General features: G+C 39.1%; 1 protein-coding gene across 1 annotated transcript in view; it reads left to right on the top strand.

The window, feature by feature from the left end:
* Positions 1-22,570, top strand: part of LOC109632722 (copine-8) — a 76,333-nt gene that overhangs the window by 4,852 nt on the left and 48,911 nt on the right. The window contains exons 2-3 of the mRNA XM_069519799.1: positions 18,961-19,001; positions 21,113-21,159. Coding sequence (XP_069375900.1) covers positions 18,961-19,001; positions 21,113-21,159 — 88 coding nt within the window. The remainder of the gene's footprint in view (positions 1-18,960; positions 19,002-21,112; positions 21,160-22,570) is intronic.

The raw sequence follows: 22,570 nt of genomic DNA, 5'->3' as shown, positions 1-22,570 counted from the left end.
GTGTGTGTGTGTGTGTGTGTGTGTGTGTGAGTGACCACTGGTCAGAAACCGAAAGTAAACAAGGATTTCTCCTCTCACTGTGAACTCCTCCGATGGAGTTGTTTGTCCAGCATTGGTGGAGATAAGGCTGTTAAGTCAGTTCCCTCTTCTCAACTAACGTTTCAGTGACTCACGCACTCAAAACATGACTCGCGAGAGATTTAAACGTGCGGAAAACACACAAATTGCTCACGAGAGGGAGGTCACCATAGTCAGATATCGTAGTTTTTACAATTCTTGCAGTTATGAAATCGTGACATCCCCAATCCTGACATGTAGTGATTTAAACCTTAAGTTTTTCCAACTGTTAATTGAACTGTATTTAGTCTTAACAACCACTCAGTACAGTACAAGTCGCATTCACACACATTCATTCAATGCTTTTTCCATCACACAGCTGACAGGGGCAATTAGGGGTTCAGTGTCTTGCCCAAGTTCATTTCGGAATACAGACTAGAGACTGCAGGAGTCGGGGATCAAACTATGCCTTCTGGTTAGTGGATGACCCTCACTACCTCCTAAGTCACAGCAACCCACAACTGTAGACAGTTCTTTCTTTTTTTTACACATTAGTAGAGCAGTGATTCTCAATCTGATTACCTTTTGGGTTTGTTCTGAAACCTAAGATATTGAATTGACACTACAATCAATACTTTTCACATCACCGTACTGTTGTGCTTCTTTTCATTGTGAAATCAGCTTTACACAGTTTAAAGCTAACGATCTTCTTGGAAGACTTAATTGTGAAGTGTTCTCATACTTTTAATGACTTGCCTCTGCTCTAACATTTGCGGCGTTCGTCTCCGCCATTTTTCAAACCTTTACTCCAGAGAGGAGAAGGCGTCGTCATCTGAGCTACGCAAGGCGCAGGATTGGTTGGTTTAATGTCCCCACCTCAGGAGACACTGCTGCAGTGTGTGCCATGCATTATATCAGACCCAACTAATTGATTACAGTTATTTTTGTAATTGATTAGTTGTTGCAGCCCTAGTTCCAGCATTTTAAAGGAGACATAAGATGCTTTCAAAGTTTTCCCCTTTCCTCCTTTGTGTTATACTGTATATAATGTGATCTGCAAAGTTACAGTTAAAACAGTAAAAACTGCTCATAAAACACCTTGTCTGTTGTCCCGCCATTATTTCCACATCATTGTGATGTCATGTGACATCATTATGGCCCACTTTTGCATCATGTACGTCTAGCATTTAATCTGGAACACCCCCTAACAAAGCCAGGTAAAGCAAGAGCAGAGGCTGGCCTTTCCTAAATAAACTGGCAGCAGATGACCAATCGTAACAGAGTAGATTGGCCTTTATTGGGAGGGGAGCCTTAAAGAGACGGGAGCTAAAACAAAAAAAGTGTTTTCAGACAGAGACCAAGGAGCTGCAGGAACAGAGTAGAGAGTAGAGGGGAGAGGGTGTGTTTTTTGAACATTGGAGCATTTAAACCTTTTTAAGGTATAACCCTTTCCTTTTTCAAACCTTTACAGTATGATTACCTACTTTCTCATCTGGGAAATCGTGATGTTTTACTTTACTTTTGACCTGTGCTATGTTTTCTTTCAGTCTGACATGAGTAGAAGAAATCAGAGCAGATTTTTTTAATATTTAAAGGAATGTTGAAGTGCCCCATGCTGGACAATATGCCTCTGTTTATAATGTGGGTTGCTGTTACAACATATGTAACAAAAAAGGTTGTTCAGTTTGTGTTTGGTGGATTGCTCTGTCTTTTTCCTACCAGCTTGATAGAAAAGTCAGAAATAACATGCACACACGAAACCTGCCTGCCTGAGAGAGATGAGGAAGGGACGGTGTTCTGAGTAGGACCTAAAGTGTTATTTTTCCTCTGGCATTTTCAGACTGCTTGACACATTTTCCTCTGTCTCTCGCTCCACACTGTTTCTTGCGATGCATTGCAGCACTGTCAGCAGACATTGAGACTATTGACAACAATAATTCCCACACTCCCTCTTGTGTCTATCTTCTCTGTGCTGTCGAGCCATGACGACCATAAAAACAGACGTCTCGGTCTAGTTTTCCCTGTTGCCACAACATGTGCCAGCTTGGTCATGCATCTAATATCAGGCATTTCATGAGTCCACGTCTATGCAAATATTTCCTGACGGACTTCAGCAAAGGCTGGTTTTGAAATATGAAAGGAGGCCAAATTTGAAAACAAGGTCATATTTGTTCAGGCGTGAAGGCTTGGACCCGTGACTGCCCTGATCTTAATAGGTTCACTCAAAAATATGTCATCATATCAGCTTCAAACCACAAGTGGTCCTGTATTTGTTCTTGTCTTATCAAGCCAAAAATCTGTTGAGTAAGAGAAGTTTAGGCCTGTGTTTTTGGCAATATCTATTTTTTTTAGTTCATACTGATTGTTGATATTTGTGGATTTGTTGTGCACACATTGCATGAAGTGGATATAATCTACAGTTAAGCTGAGGACAAAGTCTAAAGTCTGTGATTGAGGCTTCCCCACACAACCTGGCATTTGAATCAGCTGGCTGTTGGCAGACTAGGTCATCACATGCATTTCATGGTTTTCAAGAGGTCCATTGTTTTCTGTCTCCTGGTGGAAAACCTGGCCTTTGTCTAATTTTGAATGGGCTCACTTGGCAGCATGTTAGTCTGTGTTGGCAGGCGCATACTGACAGTCTGAAGCCGGAAAACTCCCATTCAGTACAAATCGTAGTGTGCTTGTAACCTCTTGTTCCTCTCTCTTCATTTCTCTAAGTGCTGGTGTTGAGCGCAGCATAACCACATGCACATGGATGAACCTGTTAACACCATGTTATTGTTTGCATTATATATCCTCCTACCAGTTCTATTAGTCCTTCCAAATCCATACTTTGTGTCTGAGCCATTTGGATGAAAACCTGACTTAGCCCAGCTAGTTACAAAGCTGCTCATGTCATCAGTTTTACACGTGATGCTGAATGTGATTAACTATGTATTGGGACAGGAAAGAGCAGTTATCTATGACCAGACAACCAGCATTATGGTAAAATTGTGATACCCAGTACTGTGGGCTGTTTTGGCTCCTGCCACAAACACAACCAGCAGGTGAAGCACAAAAAATATTTAAACCAATTTCAATCAATCAACTTTTTGACTGATTTAGTTGAGAAGAAGACATAGGATAGAGTTGATGGACTATAGAGCCCTCCTCAAAAATATTGATATTTCCGATACTATGAATTGCAGCCTCCACATTGGCTTTTGAGAGGTGTACTGTACATGCAATTACTGAAACACACCCTAAAGACCACTGCAACTACCAGATGTGAGCATAGATCATATGAAAACAGTGATTCGGTGGAATCTCAGCATAAGGAGCAGATAGTGGGAGGACACTTCAGGTTATTGGGCCACTGCCAAGAAAAGGATAAAAAGTAGGTTGGATAAATCTAGGTTGTGTAAGGTTGGATCTTAGAAAAACAGAGACTTTGGAATATTGAAACGAGATATGACTTTTATTTGAACTTCAGGCCACTGCTGTCGGAACATAATCCCTGAGAAAAGATGATAATTATTCAGTTTTAAAAGTTATGTTATCCCTGCTTGTTTTTTTTATTAGAATTCATCGTTGACTGCATGAGACACTGCTAGCAGCAAGGATTTAATTTTAAGGTGTTTTTGTAGTAGTTTAAGTTACTCTCAAATAGGGTTGCAAAATTCCGGGAATTTTCAAAGTTGGAAACTTTCTATGGGAATCAACGGGAATTAACGGGAATAAATCTGAAATTTACAAAATTGGAGGTTGGCCCTCAACAGGGAAATTAAATATAGTTGGGAAAAATATATTGTAGCATAATCTTGGCTAAAACAACCAGATTTACTTGTACACTCCTCAATCACATGCACACAGCACACTGCTTACTGCAGGGCTATTGAAGCCACACCCCCTACATGCACTGTGCATTCCTCAATCACATGCACATGTGATTTCAAGACTATTGAAGCCACACATTTGAGCCCAAGGACTATCTGAAGTCAAGTAAGTTTTGATTATATTATGGGGTAAATATATTTGATCTATAATAGTATTTAACTTGGAAATATTAAATAAAAATAGGTGCTAAATGTAAGCTATTTTTCATTTCATTGACCATTTAAGAGGCTAGCTTATTATGGTGGCGGTAGCTACCTCAAATGTGATGCTGTTTCTTCAGACTCCTGCAAGATGGTTTTCTGTAACCATACAAGAATTCATACATCAATTGTCAAATATTTTGAAGACCATTCCAGTTGTTTAGCCAACTATATTTCTGTTCATGCCATTGCATTAGTGTTTTTACAAGCTTTTTTTGTTATTTTATTCTACAGAAAAATGCCACGTTCGCCGTCTGATGTGTGGAAGCATTTCACACAAGCCAATGTTGACGGAAAGTCTTTGTATATGTGTAAATATTGTGCCAAAACTTATGTGAAGAATGCTACAAAAATGCAGCAGCATATTACAAAGTGCCAAAAATTTCCACAAGGCTCAAAACATTCAGCAGACAAGAGTTCCACTCCAGGGGAAAATGAATCTGCTGTATCAGAGTCAGATCTCATCAGCTCCTGGTCCCTCTGGTATCAGAGGATTCTTTGATTCGATGGATGAACGTAGCCAGAGAATTTCAGATGAGTGTTTTGCTCGTGCAGTCTATGCAACTGGCTCACCCCTGATGCTGCCATCCAGTTTGTACTGGAAGAGATTTTTGAATGTTCTCCGGCCAGCATACACCCCCCCAACCAGGCATGCGCTATCCACTCATTTGCTGGATGAGGAGTTGCATGGATGTCTGCTTATGACAGAACAAAAATATTTACATTTATATTTGGATATGATCCAATTTGTTTAAATTACCCCCAATTTACAGTTAATTCCCATAAATTCCCGTACATTCCCATAAATTCCCATACATTCCCATAATTCTCATGGAAAGTTTCCAATTTGGAATATTTCCAAAATTGCCCACCTTAACTTACCATGGAAAGTTTCTGGAAATTTACTGGAAATGTTCCGCTCCTTTGCAACCCTTCTCTCAAAAGATCTGCTCTAGATCTATCCAGCGCCCCTATGGACTTCACACCATTGATTTTACCAATTCACATTTTAAATATTGCTGTATATGTATCCTGCCATTTCTCTCATTAAAACAGTGACAGCAGATCTCTCATCACACATCCTCATATTTTTGCTTCAAGTGAACCAATTACCCTGCAACCCCGTCCTTTAACATTACAAGCCATGACCAAGCTGCTATCTATTTTCAGGTTGCTCACTCCTTTCCATTGCATTTGATTGCGTTGACCTTTTTGGTCCCATGGAGCTCACATAATGGTCCTCTTATTGAAGACACCGCTGACAACCGTCACTTTGAAGGGAAGACGGGGTCGCCTGCTGCGCGCTGGTTCAATGCCAGCCAAAAGCACAAAAGGGATGTGTGCAAGTGTGCGCCGTGACATGACGGCTAATAAGTTTTCTTGTGTGTTTACACATGGTTGTGAACAGCAGGGGGTGCAAATGATTTTGGATGACAAAACAGTGGTGCTGGCAATCAGGGAGACAAAGCTATATAGAAAGAAAAACCCTTTCTGAGCTTGGATTGATGCCTTTGTCTTGTCTGTGGTACACTAACTCTGTTTATGAGTGTGTTGTTGGCGTTGTGTATCTCTGAAAGCTTATGTGTGTGTCGGAAGTCCTGCTCTGTAATAAGGTTTGGGCTTCTTCTAGTCAGGTCAGTAAAGATTAATGCGCTAGAAGGAAATTACTATTGACCTCTTTCCTTCTGTTGTTCATTCACTACTGGTGGTTTTTCTACATAAGTTACCAGACAGTATGTGCATCATGCATCTCTGTGTGTCTAAAGGCACACTACACACACTTTGAGAACACACACACAAACCACACACTGATACAATGCCTCCACATCAAGTTGTATAGGTGCAGGGAGAAAATAGATTGATAAAGATCTGGCGAAGGGGAAGAGCATGTCATTGGCAAAGGTCAAGGGCTATGTGTGTACAAACACACACACAACACAACAATCAGTTGTGTACTACTACATGCAGACATAGTAAGTAGCGGGGTAATAGGTATAGCCATTGGCCTTACTCTCAAGGTTGGACAGCTGTGGAGTTATTTTAAAATGTAGGTGATAAAACATGGACTCAAGGACACACAGACACACACATAGGAATGCCTTTCATATCAGCAACTTAACCTGAGCAGAGTGAATGTGATAGTTGCAGATAAAAAACGGATTTGATGAAGCACAGTCACAGAGTGTGGGAGCTAGCTGTGTAGTTGTGAATTTGTTTGGAATGTGTGGTATTCCTGCATAGCTTTGTCTGTCAAAGGAATTTGTTTAGATGACAATCACACCTCTCTGCACACACAGTCATACACTTGTGTGGTATACCTATACTTTTCCTTGACAAAGTATACTGTATCCCATTTTATTAATCGAGGAGCTATAAGAATGACAATGATTAATAAGAGCAATATCTTCAGATATATGTCAATGTGTGACCGATACAGATTGTATGTTCAGCAATTTTACTCAAGGAAGGTGTGCCAACCTGTTTTTGTTCTCTCATGTGCATGCTGGTGCTTTAATGGTGGCAAAAAATCATAGGCTACAAATACAAGTGCTGTTTCCCATCGTTCACTGCATTTCAACAAAGTATTATTTGCTTACAGGGTTATCCTCCTCCCCCCTCCCTAAGCCAACAAGACATACCGATAGAGTCATGTTAGTAAATGTGACAGATTCCTGATCACTACCAGACCATGGAGCCAAAAGTCGTTATCAGTGCAAGATGACAGCACCTGTATCCGGGATAATATGTCGAACAGACAAGCGCATGAATAGAAACACTCACAAGTGACAAAGTCCACTTGTGTAGGCTACAACGTAGGTTCTGTGTTATATTAAACAGTATTTAATGTATAAAGTATAAAATCTTGCTCCACTTGCAAGGTGCTGAAAATCAGGGCACAAGTAGGGATATCATCAACACCATCTATGAATAATTAATTTATATTCAATCATATCTTCTCATGGTAATCACTGCATGTACATTTTTTTCAGTAATTATTTCTATTAGTAGAAAATGTGCTCATTAGTGCTATGCCAAGCAGGTGCATTCATAAGTGATATCTGGTTGAATACAAGTGATTGCTATCAAATAAAGAAAAAAGTTTAGGAGACATCAGATAATAGCATTGCATTTTAACATTTCAATAGCACTATAACACTTTTTTTTACAATTATCAATGTAATGATTGTTTGTCATATTCAAAAACACATCTACATGTTTGAACAGAACATACAACAACAAAAGAACATATACTTTAGATATCTGATTTCATGGTTTTTTTTTTTACATAAAATTCTAATAGATCTATTAGATGTATTAGATTTTCAGTGTGAGAGATGATCTCATCAGAGCTGGTCGATCTTTAGAGTTATTTTTAGAATATTCTTGTAGAATAAATAAGTAGTGAGACTGTTTGACCTCTCTGGGTCAAACAGGCGTTAAAAGCTATGCTCAATGTGCCATAGCCCCTGTAGCAAATTAAATCATTGATAGATGCCAAAATGGTACAGTAAGCCCTTGGGAGAAATTCAGGTGAAGGACTGCATGTGGGCTAAGACATTCAGGCCAGTACAGTACATAATACCCACGGCCTGTGCACACATGCATTTAAAGCCATTTAAAACACTTACACCAGCAAGTAGTCGTGCCGCTGCACCTCCCATCAGTCAGACAGCTGATGACATTCTCAGCACAAGACAAACACACACACACACTTAAAATACAGTCACATTTGCTGTTCTGACATTTCATTTTCATACTGATGTAGATTGCATTCTGGGAGATATAAAGTTGTAATAAAACAATTCAAAACATCCCTGTTAAATTCTGGCAATGCAATTTTTATTTGACATTTTGGGTGTTATATCTGGGAAGAAAATGGACTGTATCTGATTATGATTTTTCCTGTTTCCACTTTCACAAAAGAAAGACTACAGCACTGAGCTCTCAGATTGTCATTACAAAAAAGACGAAAGACAAGATTACTTGTCATACAGCAAATCACCCCCACAGCTGTATTTACAGCCAGGGATGCTGCCTCCCTCCCTCGTTGTCTCCCTTGGTCTCTCATTTAAGATCCCCTAGCCTCACCCTGCACAAGCATGCCTTTCACATGGGCAAACGCGCTCTTGACATCCTGTTGATAACATTGTCCAAAGAACACAGCATACTCATAATGCAGGAAAAAGAAAAATATGGAGGTCATAACGCTGTTTGAAGGGAGTCAGAGAGAGAGAGAAATAAAATACCCCTGTCTTCATCCCTCTCTCCCTCCATCTCTCCTTTCTCCATCCTCTTGCCCTGTTGTCACACACCTAGTAGCTCAGAGTAGCCCCATCACAACAGTTATACAAACATGCATGGGTGCTTATCACAGTCTATGGTGCTTACACACTCGTGCTGTCTGACAGTCTGTAACAATTATTCACAGAGACAGGCATGTGCAGACACAATCGCAAACCAACCATACACATGCACATGCGCACACACACACACACACGTTCAAGCCTTGAGAAACATCTGAGCATGTCCGATTTAGCTTGTGTTTACGCTGTCAATGTAGCACATGAATAGATTTTTTTATGATCCCACCCTCATGTTCTGTGTGTTAAACTACGTAAACTTGGCTTTTCTAAGTACTGAGCAGTTGCAGGCAGGGTGTGTGTGTGTTAGTGTGTCTGTTTGTGTGTTGATGCAGGAAACTAGGCGAGGTTGACTAGACTGCACTGAAAGCGGTGACAAAGGCAATTAAGGTAAAATGCCACTGGCACAGATGTTTGGCTGTGTGTTGCCCATGACTGATGTGTATTTTGTTGCACGTCTGTGTATAAATGGATAGTGGTATGGCATATTTTATCGTGTGTGTGTGTGTGTGTGCTGAGATGTTCTCTTTGCTCTTCCAGCCCTTGTCAAGAAGAATTAGGGCAGCCCTCTTAGAGAAGCACAGAGCGAATACAAGCTGCTGATGCTCCCCTTCAGTATGTGTAAGTGTGTGTGAGAGACTGGGGTTGTGTGTGTGTGTTTTGTGTGTGTGTGGGGCTCTGTTGCAAATTAACAAAACACAAAGAGAAGCAGGCACCTGTCACATGGTGCTCAGCGACCTGTTGAAAACATCTGAGCATGCATGTTGCTACACACACACACACACACACACAGAAAATTCACTTTCTGGCCAAAATTCATTATCCACAGACCACTGTCTTTCTGCCGATTTATTAAACTGATGTCTGGTATTTTGACATAATTGGCATTGACTAATGACTACGCTCATGAGGCCGGCAAATGAAAAATGCCTGCTGACATATCTGCAGATATTTCTTGTTTTTAACACTTTCATAACATTGTGAGCGATGCATAGATTTCTCAACGGAATTTAAATTATGTGTGAATGTTGATTAAAAAACAATATTCACGGACATATTTAGGGGGTTGGCATCGATGAGTTTGTGTAATTTCGTGCAGATTCAAATCTGGATCTAGTGGATTTAAATTTGTTTTCATTGGTATGAAGGCTTTTTTCATCTGCTGTATGGATCGCAAGGGCAAGAGTCCATCTTGCCGGGCTCTAAGGTATCCTGACAATAATGTTTTTCTCTCTCCTTCCGCCTGGGATTGGACATAATGATGGATAGGTGGTTCATCCTATCACCTGCCTAGTATACTAGAAACTGCCCTTTACCCAAATGGTTTCTAATTGAACTTTCCCCAAATTGTTGTGTGTAACAAACCATCTGGCTCCTCATGTTAGCAGCTCTCACATTCATATTAACCACAACAGGTTTATATGCATACTCGTACTTGGCAGTTTGTGATCATTTCTTTGTGTACATGTGTGACGTGGTGGACAGCAGGGTTAGCTGAACTGGAAAATCATTAGAGCATGCACAGAGTGCTCCATGTGATTTTGTGTCTCTCTATATGTGTGTAACTGTATCCAGTTCAGTGAGATGGTTCAGTCTTCAGAGACCCTATTCAGGTCACGGTCAAAGAGAGAGAGAGTCATACAGAGAGAGCATGCATACAAAAATTATGAATGAATATAATACATATATTGAAAATATCAAATATACAGGTACTAATTCATCTGTTTGAAAATGGCCCTTTATTATTAGTTGTCAATGCTGATGCATCAAACTGTAAGCATCATTTCTCATCTTTAGTTTTTTTCTCTGTATAGAGGTTGAGCTAGTTTCAGCTACTTTGCACTATACAGTTAAGTAATTTAGTTCAGTAGCTCTCAACCAAGGGCTTGGTCAGAATGGCTGCATTTTAAATGCGAGGGGTCAGGAGATGATTACTGGAGCAGAGACCCTATTCAGGTCACGGTCAAAGATGGAGTCATACAGAGAGGGAGAGAAAGAGAGAGAATAAGGAATGGAGGAAGAAGGAAGCACAATTAGATTCAATGTTCTATGCTACAAGTGAGAAAACCCCCTTTCTCCTGTAATAGAAGGACAGAACAATAGAAAAGAAATAAAGCATGTAATAATACTAACTAAAGGTGTGTAAAGGAGTGGAGATTTAAGTCAAGGTATGTAATAGAGCACACAAGAACCAGGGAGGTTTGAGGAAACAGATGTGAAGTCAAAGAAATGTCATCAGAAGATGCAGCACTGCCTGCACTGAGCTCAGCAGCAGCAAATTCCAGGGGGAGTTTTTGGCTATGGGGATGGGATGTCTGAGGTGAGACCTATTTAAGAAATAGTTTTGGTCTGAGATGCTGGTGCTAGTGCAGCATCTAGTAGCGCTCAATGTTGTATTTTTCTCAGGTCAGTGTCAAGTCACTGATTCAGTGGTTCAATCAGAATGATTAAATTGCATTTACAACCAGAATAAGGTTTCATTTATGAAACTGAAAGAACCTCTGTTTCTCATTTTCAAGGGGATTTTAGTACTTCGGTTTTTGCCAGATGTCCTCACTCAGAAGTAACTTGGTGTGCTGTCACATGACCTAATTGTTGCCATAGACTATATATAAAGATGGACAACATAACTACACCCCAAAAGGAAAGCTGAATAGTCTCAATCGCCCCCTCACCTCCTCCATGTTAGTGGATGGGACATGGACCAAACCAAAAAGTCTAAAGTTCACTTCAAACAATTATGAAAAATGTCCTTTAAGGTTGTTCCAATCACATTGATGTTTGTTCAAGTGCTTGTTTTTCCAGTGAGTTTGGTTTTAATCAGTTATTTGCTGTGAGTGCGTGTATCAGAGGGACTTTGATACTGTGACTATAACTCCTAATCGCTAGAGGTTTTAAGGCTTATTTGTATTTTCAGCACAAACACAGCTGGCATGAGTTGTACTGCTCAGATCCTTCATTAAAAAAATAAACGAAAAAGAAAACCATCATAACTTAAAGCCCTGCATTCAAAATCATATGAATGAAATATAATAAATACATTAAAAATATCAAATATACAGGTTCTAATTCATCTGCTTGAAAATGGCCCTTTATAATTAGTTGTCAATGTTAATGCATCTATCTGTAAGCATCATTTCTCATCTTTTGTTTTTTTCTCTTTATAGAGGTTGAGCTAGTATCAGCTATTTGCATATAGTTAAGTAATTTAGTTCAGTAGCTCTCAACCAAGGGCTTGGTCAGAGTGGCTGCATTTTAAATGTGAGGGGTCAGGAGATGATTACTGGGGCAGGAACGTTAGACAAATTTCCATTGATTTATGTGCTTATTCTGTTAAATGTTTTATAATTTGGCTGCTTTTGACCCCAAGCAATTACTGAAATGAAACCATTTGAGAGGCTTAGAAGGCAAATCACTCTTTAGTGAAGCTGTTGACAAGTTAACGATGCTCTTAGTTTGTAAGTCACAAGCTGAAATGACTGGAAATCACTTAATCTTAACAACAAAGATCTGAAAAGCAGCAAATAACTGTGACTCCATTTATTTGTCCGTCCATTCATTCATTATCTATATTTGCAGGGTGTGTGGTATAAAGTAGCGTGAAATGTTAAGTACAAGCTCTTGAATGCACTTGAAATTTACAAATTGAGTCAATATGATTAGTTATAAGTTATTTTCCACCAATATCAAATCATACATTATTGTATGACCTTATTATAGAAAGAAGAAAGAAGAAATTACACAATGTGTTCTTGTTACAATACATGCTCTTTCTGTGTTTATCTAAAGATGGCTGAAAGGGGAAACAAACATTAAATAAAAGAAGATTAGCAGTAGCACCATAACCACACATGTACATAGGTATAATTCTTAACCCAGAAATGCACACACAGCCTCTAAACTCTGCACCTACGTGTTATGTGGCTTTCAAACTTGTCTTTTTCACACTCTCCCTCTCAACTTGTCTCTCCCCATGTCTGCACCCATGGTTAAACCCTGGAGTCCAAATACCGTCCATAATGACAGAAATAGAACAGCAACACATGCACACACACGCAAAGTTTGGGACTGATAAGTAGGCGGCCTGCCTCTCTTGATGTGCAACTCTCCTTTACTCAACACTTGAATGATTTTTTCTCTCCTCTCCTCTCCTATCCTCTCCTCTCCTCTCCTCCAGTGGGAAAAAGCCCAATTTATTTCTGTTGCAAAAGGGGAAGGGTTGTGAGGGTCCCGGTAGATGGGAAGGTTTTCTGTCGTGTCGTCAAGGTAGCATGCAGGGACACGACCTGGAGAGCCAATCCAAAAGCCATTTTGGAAATATTCATTAATTTAAACAGGGAGAAATGAAACGAGAGGAGGGGGAAAGAGGGAGAGCGATTAACAGGACATGAGAAGGAAGGAATTTAGGAGTGATGAAAGAAAAAGAGGAAGGAAAAAGTGGGGTAGAAGAGGATGGGTGACAGAGAAGGATGAAGAGGAAAGAAGTGAAAAGGTGAGTATTGAAAAACAACCCACAACAGCGCTGTTGGCATGCTCGTTGAGCTGGCTGGAAAAACAGCACACGCATGTGCAGGAACTGTCAGTCAAGTCAGTCAAGTAGCCTTAATTGGATGTCAGCAGTTGCCATGGTTACCGTCCCCATACCACTGTTATTGTTTGGCTCCCCTTGTTGACACGGATATGTGTGTCTCTGTGTGTGTGTGTGACAGAAATAGACAACCCTGCCGCTGACCCCTCTGACCTCTTAACATTTCACATAATTAGAGAATTGTCCTATCAGATGAAGATGCTGCATCACCATCTGTCTGTCTGTTCGACTCTCCATGGACCTCCGTCTTTGTCCACATGTTTCACTTTTTATTCCTTCTTTCTCCCGTGTGTAAATGTGTGTGTGTGTAAATGTGTGTTTTCTGCCCATCTGGTATCTGATTTCAGTTCCTGTAGCTGTGAGTGACAGCTGTCAGAGGTGATGTGTCAGAGTTAGGGCCAGGATGGTAGGGGATTGCACTGGTGTATGTGGGTCGACCTCAGGGATGAGGAAGCCTAGCTTGACAGCAGTCTGAGATCAGTACTGTCATATCTGCCTTATGACTTTGTGTATTGTGGTGAATGTGTCTATGTATGTGGAGATCCGGGGCTAAGGGTACTGCATCTGTGTGAACATGTATTCATATCAATTCCAATTGGAAATATGGGATGATATCAGCAACTGAATAATGTTTTGACATTTATTCACAACTGCAAATGCTTCACTCATGATTTCTGATTATGTTGATTATGTGGCTGGTAAGCCACCTCATCTGCTCATATCAGGAACCGTCAGTGTTCACAGAAAAGTGATAACCACCTTCATGATATCAATCATCCAGGATCACCAATGTGTGTGGGGGGCATTTATGTTGAGGCAAATTCATTAAAATTTTTAAGCAGTTTTAATCAGATTTGAGCGCTGAATCTCTATGCATTTTTAATTTCATGGCGGCCATTGGAAATGCATTTATGGTCTCTCCATTCATGTGGACAGGATCCTAGTCATGTTCGCCCAAAATAGCTGCGCGGGGGCATTGCCAAGATGACACTTGAGTGGTGACACTTGCCAATAAGGACTTGCATAGACCCTTATCAAATATAGAAATAAACTTGCAGTTATTGAAAGCTACCTTCTTGGTAAGAGGAAGGTATTTCTCCAGCGTTTATTATCATTTAATGGGGGTGCTCGGTGCTTGGCCTTGTGCATGGTGTCAGTTGTTTTTGCTCTAATTGACTTAAAAGCCCAGTAAGTGAATTCTTGAAAAGGAGTGCTGGCATGTGGCTTTCTCTTTGGCAGTGAAATTGTTTTTTGCATGTGGAATTTCATTTGCACATGGTCATAAAATGCGTGTGTGGATTATTTCCTTTAATCCATCATTTTGGATGTCATTTGGAACGTCTGATGGCGACCAGAATCTGTAATTGCATGTTTTTTTTTCTATAAAAAAAAGGGGATAATCAACCTATTTAAGGCTGAGTGGGTCACTTAGGGTTAAGTTTAATCATTTGGAGTGGGCTCCAGTTAGACGTGGCAGCACATTAAAAGAGAGAAACTATCATGAAGTGATTAAGCAGCAAGTGAATTAGAGATGATGCACTGAGCGAGAAGTTTTTTTGTGTGAACCAGAGAGAGTGAGAGCCAGTGGAGAAGCCAAAGGTGGCGTTTTTGTATGGAAGGATGAGAGAAAGAGATAGAGAGGGAGGGAGAGAGAGTCTCATCTAAGCATAGCAAAGCTGAAAGCCTGAGGGAAATCTATGGAAGAAATCAATATTCTCAGAGACTAAGAAGAAGCTGTCTCTGTCACAGCAGGATTCCCTTGCTTGTCTTCAGAGTAGATGTCCTCCCTGATATTTATGTGACAAAAAAGGCATGAATTACAGTCAAAATTACACATTAATAGCAGAATATTATAGATTTTTTATCTTTTTTTGAGAAACTCAAAGCTAAAAATACTTTTACTATTTTAGTCTGGTCCCCTTTCTTCCAGCAGACTTCTCTGTGACTCGGATGGCAGCTTTTAGGTTTCCGCTGTCTGCCTCTGGATGAAAAGAAGGAAAGGAGCGAGAGAAAAATGAGAGAGAGCCATGACTCATTCACATCATCCTCTGAAGTGGAAATCCTGAAAACGTGTCACTCACACACACACACACACACACACACACACACACACACACACACACACACACTTGTGCGCAGGGGGAGCCCAGGAGCCCATTTGGAGTGCCACCATGTGTGATGTGCTTTGAGCAGCAGCCAGTCACTGTGGATCCTCAAATTCTCTTTCAAAGGGAGAAAGTGTATTTTAACTTGTGTCCCTAACTGTACCCCCAACGCAGAGGGGAATTACTCCTCATCTCTAGCCAGATGCTGCCACATAACTGTTTGTACTCGGAAGTCTGAAAAACACAGGTGTGCATTTATCTTCTATTGTGCTGGTTTATTCATAGATTGTGTTGGACAGTGGTCTGACAACAGATGGACTGCAAATATGATTTTATTTTTGTGGGAAAATATTTTGCATCCTAAAACTTGATCAGCAAACCATTTATTATTCATTATAGCATATGGCTACAGAGAATACTTAGTTGTGTTTGTTTGGAGTGTGTGTTATTTTCTCTAATGTAGTTGTCTCTCACTATGCTGAATTCATTGTCTCTTCACTATGCTGAATTCATATGTATTGCTTTAAGGATAAGGTTGGTGATATGGATGTTCTTATTTTCATTTCCCATTGTATTATCCCTGGAGACTTCCTGGAGACTTTTTCAAGCTGATTCATTCGCTGAAGACTTGTGTATCTTATGCAAACACTACCCACTTATTTCTGTGGGAGGGGTGAGGCATGACCCAAGGAAGTATCCAATAAATTTAGACATTCATTTATTTCTCAGGGAATAATTATGGATCTTGATTTAAAAAAAATTTTAAGTTTAGTTTATTAAGATATTGATAAAAATGATTTTCTCAAACACTGGAACACTTAAGGAGCATTACTCAAGGACACATTGTTTTCTTAATGCAGTTACTTTAGTTGAAGGATTTGCTGCTTTTCCTCCATTCCAAACTAAATATAGTTCAATTTTCAGACAAAACAAGACCTTTGAAGATTTGGACTCTACGAGCCTGGGTGGGACAATTAACACAGTTTTAGACATTGCATAACCTAAACAGGTAATCGGATTAGCAGAGAAATTAGCAGATTAACTATTAAATGCCCCTAACTATAGGAAACTATACATTGGTTGGGAACTGACCTCTGTTAACACATTCTGTGAATATAAAACATCTGTAGGCAAAGGAAATTATTTTGGGGCCGGAAGTCTTCTGGTTTTGGTTCGTAGTTACGCCTATAATGTTTGAGCAGGCTGTATACAGTTTAGTCCGTGTGGAGAGCAAAAAGCTTTTGATTTTTTAATTTATCTGCATTCATATGCAGAGTGCTGTTAAAAGAGATGAGCCAAAATGTCATATGGACCTATAACACCTACAAAAGTATCGTTGTCTGTGTTTTGTGTTTGACTTGTGTGATAAAATAAACCATTCGTACTGTAAACAGTGTACAGCGAATGGAAAGAGCCTTGGCTTGCATATCTGCTGTCCACACCGGAAGGCCCAAAATATTGTCCGTTGCAGACTCTGGATTGATCCAACTCTGGTGCACAAGCAGAAATCAATATTTCAGAATGAAAGAGCAAAGCTTGAATGAAAGATGCAACATTGTCCCTGTGACACATCAGCTTCCAAACCATTTAAAGGCTGTTATTTCAAGGTAAAATGCTTGTATAATTTGTTTTAACCAGGGTTTTCTGTAAAGCATGTAACAAGAATGTCAATGGAAATGTTTCTGAGAGGGACTATTGTGTCCATCAGTGGTTTTGTTGCCAAGGACAGACTACACAATGGGCAAACAGACAGACATAATGGTTAATATAGTTATTTGGTGTCCAGTGCATCTGACTTTTTTGGATTATGGGTGGAAATTTAAACACACTGACGGAACTGGAACATGAAATCTGAGACAACTGCAACAAATAACTGCTTCAAATGACAACAAATTGTTTTGCATTGTCTTGACATGACACAGAGTGAGTTGCTATAAGCGATGCTGCAGATTGAATTAGATGTTGAATGAGCAGGAATAACAAATTTAATACTAAAGGTGTTTTTGGTGTGAGAACAAACTCATGAGTTTGAGATAGAGGGAAAAATGCCATAGGTGGTGTTGATGAGAAAAGAAGAAAAGCAGAGAGAAGAGCATATAGGAACCAAAAAAAAACAGCTACTGATGGGTTTCAGACTTTGTCTGACAGCCTTTCAAAGTCTCTCACAATCCCAGGGATAGAAAGGATAACTGAAAGCACTACCTCTTCGCTGAAGCCTTCTCTGCAACCAGCTAACGTCAGGGCACATTAAATGGATAGAAGAAAGTGCATTGGATAGTGGATTTAAATTCTAATCGTGGCCTATATGCTTCGAGAGTGATTTAACCTCATTGACAAGTTTGTGACCTCTCCTCTCCTCCATCACACTCATTATTCTCATTATTCTCAAATCAGAATTATGTCTCATACTGCTTCGATACCAGGCCATTTAATTTTCTCCCGTCTGCCCTCCTTTTTTGGGGGGAACATAAATTCTTCACCATTTAATTAATGTCCATCTCTGATGAAACTCTATGGTTTGCTGAGACAGAGGACTGCACATTGTATCGCTGGTCCCAGGAGAATAGGAGCTTAGACCCTAGTGTTTCCCAAGCATGAAATTAGAATCCATAAAAATCTGGACTCCCATAAATAATAAGCGTCGGAATATGAGTTGAAACCACTCCAACCTGAAGATAGTGTTGTTTATGGTGGAAGTAATTGCAGGCTGTTTGTGGAGGTTCATCTGGCAGTTTATATGCAACAGGGGAGTTGAGATATTTTTAGTTGTGATGTGAATGTTGAAGTCAAAGTCTCTGTTTGCACTGCACAGGTTCCATTTTGAGCGAAATACACAAACGTGAAAATAATCATGTTGCAATTTTTAGCAGTTTTTTCTCCAAGAGTAAAACTCTTAGTAAATAAACTTTTAGTAAATAAAAATAGAATTAGTTAAATTGTAATGAAAAAATAAGGAAATATGAATAATAAAACCATACAATTATAAGACATTGCGTAAAAGCCTGACTATTTAGGTGGATTTTTAATTTACATTTAAAGATATCAACATTATTCAGCATAGACTGTATATAAAAATAGTTGAAATAACTCCACTTCCTCCTTTTGGACAAAAACGAAGCATAATTAAATATCCCGGATACAGTTCCCTAATCCTTTGTTAATCATGACTTTTGCCCCTGTTTTTATAGCGTCAAATAATTAAATTAAAACTAAATAGGTATTTAGATTTTTTGTTTGTTTGTTTGGTCCATGTCCCATTCACTAACATGTAACATATTCTGCAGCCGGCCACCAGGGGGCAATCAAGATGATTTGGCTTTGGGAAAGTGTCATGTTGTCCATTTTTGTATACAGTCTATGGAAGTAATATCAGGCTGTAGCTACACAGGCAACACCTGTTGGTAGAATCAATTTATTTTGGTTTTGATCTGTTCGTGGAATTTATTGAAGAAAAGTATGGACAGGCATTGGGAGGATTATCCTTTTATAAATATGTTTAAGAGGTGATATTTGTCATATTGTAATTTACACCAGCAGCTCATACGCCACAGTATCATGGCTGTCTTCCATTTAGTACTTAAAATATTTTTTTGTGTCTTCACACCACAGGGATACTGTAAACAGAGTATGATGGTAATGAATCATGCCCAGTGCACTACATAAATAGTTGTGTTAAAATGCAGTGTGCAACACATTTGGCCGACAAATGATATTATTTCTCACCAAGGAAACCAAGTTTATAACTTCTTTCTGAACTTGTGTCTTTACAGGAACCTGCTGGACAGGGACACCTTCTCCAAATCAGACCCAAGTAAGAGCAACCATCACAAACCTGTTAACCCACCGTTAATTCATTCAGAGAGCAAAAGATCTTTGCATCTAATCATTTCTAAGCTTCAAAATGAGGAGAAAAGTAATGGAGAAAGCACAAGGAATAGAGAAAGTAAAGTAATGTCAGTTAAATTATGTCAGTTTGCCGACATAACGAAAAGGAAGAAGGGGATGAGACAAGAAGGGATAAAATGAAGGTGTAAATGGCAGAAAATAATTGGATTTAGTTGAGTGTAAAGGAGAATGAAATTAATTAGTGGCTGAAGAAATTTCTTTTCTTTAGTTGTCTTTATTTTGTACTTTAGTTGTGAGTCACTCAGTGTTTAAGTGCAATCTTGGCTCAAGGCAGGTCTGACTAATACATGTGAGGCCAGCTAAGAAGCTTTTCCCTATAGATTGGCAATCGGGTGGCAATCCACCTCCTCTCTCCTCACAGTTAAAGTCATTATGATGCTGTTAGTGCCAGGGCGGTACCTTGACGTTCTCTGGAATGTTCTTATTTGTGTCCTCTCCAAGAATTCGAGCAGAGCAAACCCAATCTACTGTACGACTCTTCTTAGAATTTTCATATTTGAGACCTGAAAACTTTACTTTAGACTAAACAAATATTTATCAACTGGTTTTTACTTTTTAGCTATTAAAAGATTTTTACAAATGTATTGTCATGTGATGTACCTCTTGAGATGTATCATGTTATTTTTATGGGGCCCAAAAAATTTGACAATCATTACCAATGTCATTTCATTTGTGTGCTACATCAAGGATTATGAAAATGAATGCGTTTATCCTCTGCTCAAAATGACAATTGACAATGGATGAAGAACTGGTTATCAAAATGTTTAATAGAAATGCAGATTTTTCAGCATTGTAAGTCCATCAACTGGTTAAAGTCTGAATGTTCTTTTTATTTGACACATTTCATTGAAACTTCAGGAATCATTACAAAATTATACATTAACATATTAATTTTCCTCCCTCTACCATCGTCACTCCTACCATCTTGTCATTTGAGCTTGTTATCCTAAAAAAGGTCTGGATGTTCATGACAATATGTCTCCAAATTGAAAAGAAAGATTGTAGTTCAGGAGTTTGGGGGGGTTGTAAATGTTTGATATGAGTGTGGACATTTGTGGGAGTGTATTCTAGGGAGTGTGTGTAGGATGGGATCAAGGTTAAGATCAGTGTTATCAAAGACGGTGTTTGTCATCTTAACTGTGTCAGAATTTGAGATTATGATACCAGAATGAATCTTAGTGCTCTATACTGACTCACACACACATATACAGACTCACACACGTGCTGTCTTTGCAAAACAAAGTATGTCAGCACATTTAGAGAAGGTTGGGGGATAAAAATGAGTCAACCTGGTCGTGATGACAGTTGATGAATATGATGACGAGGATGACAGTGATTAGGAGGAGGAGAGGATGGAGGAGGAAGCTCGGGCCTTAGCCATACATTTAGGCACACTTTTATGCTGAGTAGCACTTGTGATTATGCTGAGCATGGCCACTTCAGTGTGCTGATATGAAACTGCCTGACAGGGGAAAAGAGTGAGGATGTAAAGGAGGGAGAAAAAAAAAGAGTGTCTAAGGTGATGGAAATACATAGATATGACACTTTAAACATAACCTTTATTATTGGTTTACATCTGTGTCTCTTCTAAAATATTACCTTATGTCACCCTAATATATTTGTAAAATGTGTTTATATGTCTCCGCTCTCTTATCTGAAAAGCGCATCAAAGATGTGTGAAGACTCAGTAATTTGCCTTAAGATAACTTTCTTGTTTGGGGAAATTACATAATAAAAGTAATGTTTTTCACCTTCTGAGGGAAAAATAATATATAGTGTTTAGCTTCGTGAATAAAACTACTACAGGCTTTGATGTCATTTTACTTTGTCAAATACATTTGCCATTCCCTTAGTTACAAATATAACAACTCCAAAGTCTTTGTACAGTATATGAATGATTGAAAAAGATCTGTGGAAAATACTTGGATAACTCCTATAGATATTAGTGTGGGCTTTTAGCATGTATATTTAATGGTGTGTTGTGATATTAATGTTATATATCTCTGTTCTTCACAGTTTGTGTTCTCTACGCACAAGGCATGGGCAACAAGGAGTGGAGAGAGGTGAGTGTGCTTACCACAGAATGTGTGTGTGGCCACATCATGTTGCATCCTTTCATTCTTGTGATTTCAAATAGACTTAAAGCAGCACTGGTGACAAATATACATGTTGGGAATACAAGTTTTCAAACATCCACAGAGACTTCTCAAACTATGTCGGCAGCGTAATTCAAATTTCTTCGGAAAATTAAAACATCACAGAGACACTACTTTATGACTTAAATTGCAAGACATGTGTGCAAGAATAACAACCGTATATAATGTATATTCAATACATGCAGGGTTACTGCCAGTACGAGTAACAATATTGTGTAGATATTACCATTTTACTCTCCTGAACTGTGTGACTGTGGAAAAATATAAAGAAGCATGTGTCTGAAGTCACTCAGGACTTTCTTATTAAATCAGAACACAATCTTTTTCCGGCCTTGACCAAGTGCTGTGAGAGTCTGAACACGACCATAGATAAAGTTATAATCACCACATAATTTCTAGCAGACCAGCTTGGCACGACATGTTTTAGCATAAGTAAATAAAACAGAGACACCCATTTACGTTATCAGTTTCAGAGCAGCAGAAAAATCTGCACGCAAATTTTATAAGCTCTGTTTGTGTATTGGACAATGCACCAGCCTGTTTATCTGCTGACAGCTGGTTGCTCATGTTAGCTACCTGGCAGGAAGGGGCAGGCTTCACCTCTTGTAAAGCCACAAACACAAACACAAACATAGAGTGCAGGTCTTTTTTCAGCCTGTTTGTCTTGTGGATATGTCGACCGTTGATTCAGTATGAGATTACAGGCTCTGCATACGGATATATGGAGTCAGGAAAGTCATAATAGTTAAAAACATGAACACATTTATTTATTGTGATAACTATGCTGTTGACTGATTTAGAATGTTTTATCTTTATAACATTTTTGGCGATATAGCCCAGCCATCAGTGAAAGACAGACGGGATGAGGGTTTATCCGTTGGGAAGCATGAAAGTCATGATAATTCATCTAATAGTTGTTTTGATATAGTTCTGTGTGGACCAACAAGGTGAACCGACTGAAAGAAAAACATTGACATCATGACAAACATGCTGGCATAGCAATATACATATATTAAATGGTGACATTTAATATATGTATATCTATTAATAACGCAAGCAGAAAAGGTCTAAATTATTATTGATGGTATGTTTTGAAACATACTGTGAAAACAAATATGTTGGTTCTATGATTCTATTAAAATTAAATTTTATTGATTAATCTGGGCTAATAATGATCAGAAACCATATTTAAATCTTTAAATGCAACTTCTCTATGAGTATGTGTGCACCCTACTATGTCTGAACTCCAATCAATGCAAAATAACGAATTTTCATGAATGTAAATGAGGGGGCTAATCTCGCAACCCTAATCTTTCCC

Source organism: Paralichthys olivaceus, chromosome 23 (genome assembly GCF_024713975.1).
Source record: "Paralichthys olivaceus isolate ysfri-2021 chromosome 23, ASM2471397v2, whole genome shotgun sequence".
In the NCBI taxonomy this organism is placed as follows: Eukaryota; Metazoa; Chordata; class Actinopteri; order Pleuronectiformes; family Paralichthyidae; genus Paralichthys; species Paralichthys olivaceus.
The sequence above is the reverse complement of the archived record's forward strand: the minus strand, read 5'-3'. Positions and strand labels throughout refer to the sequence as shown.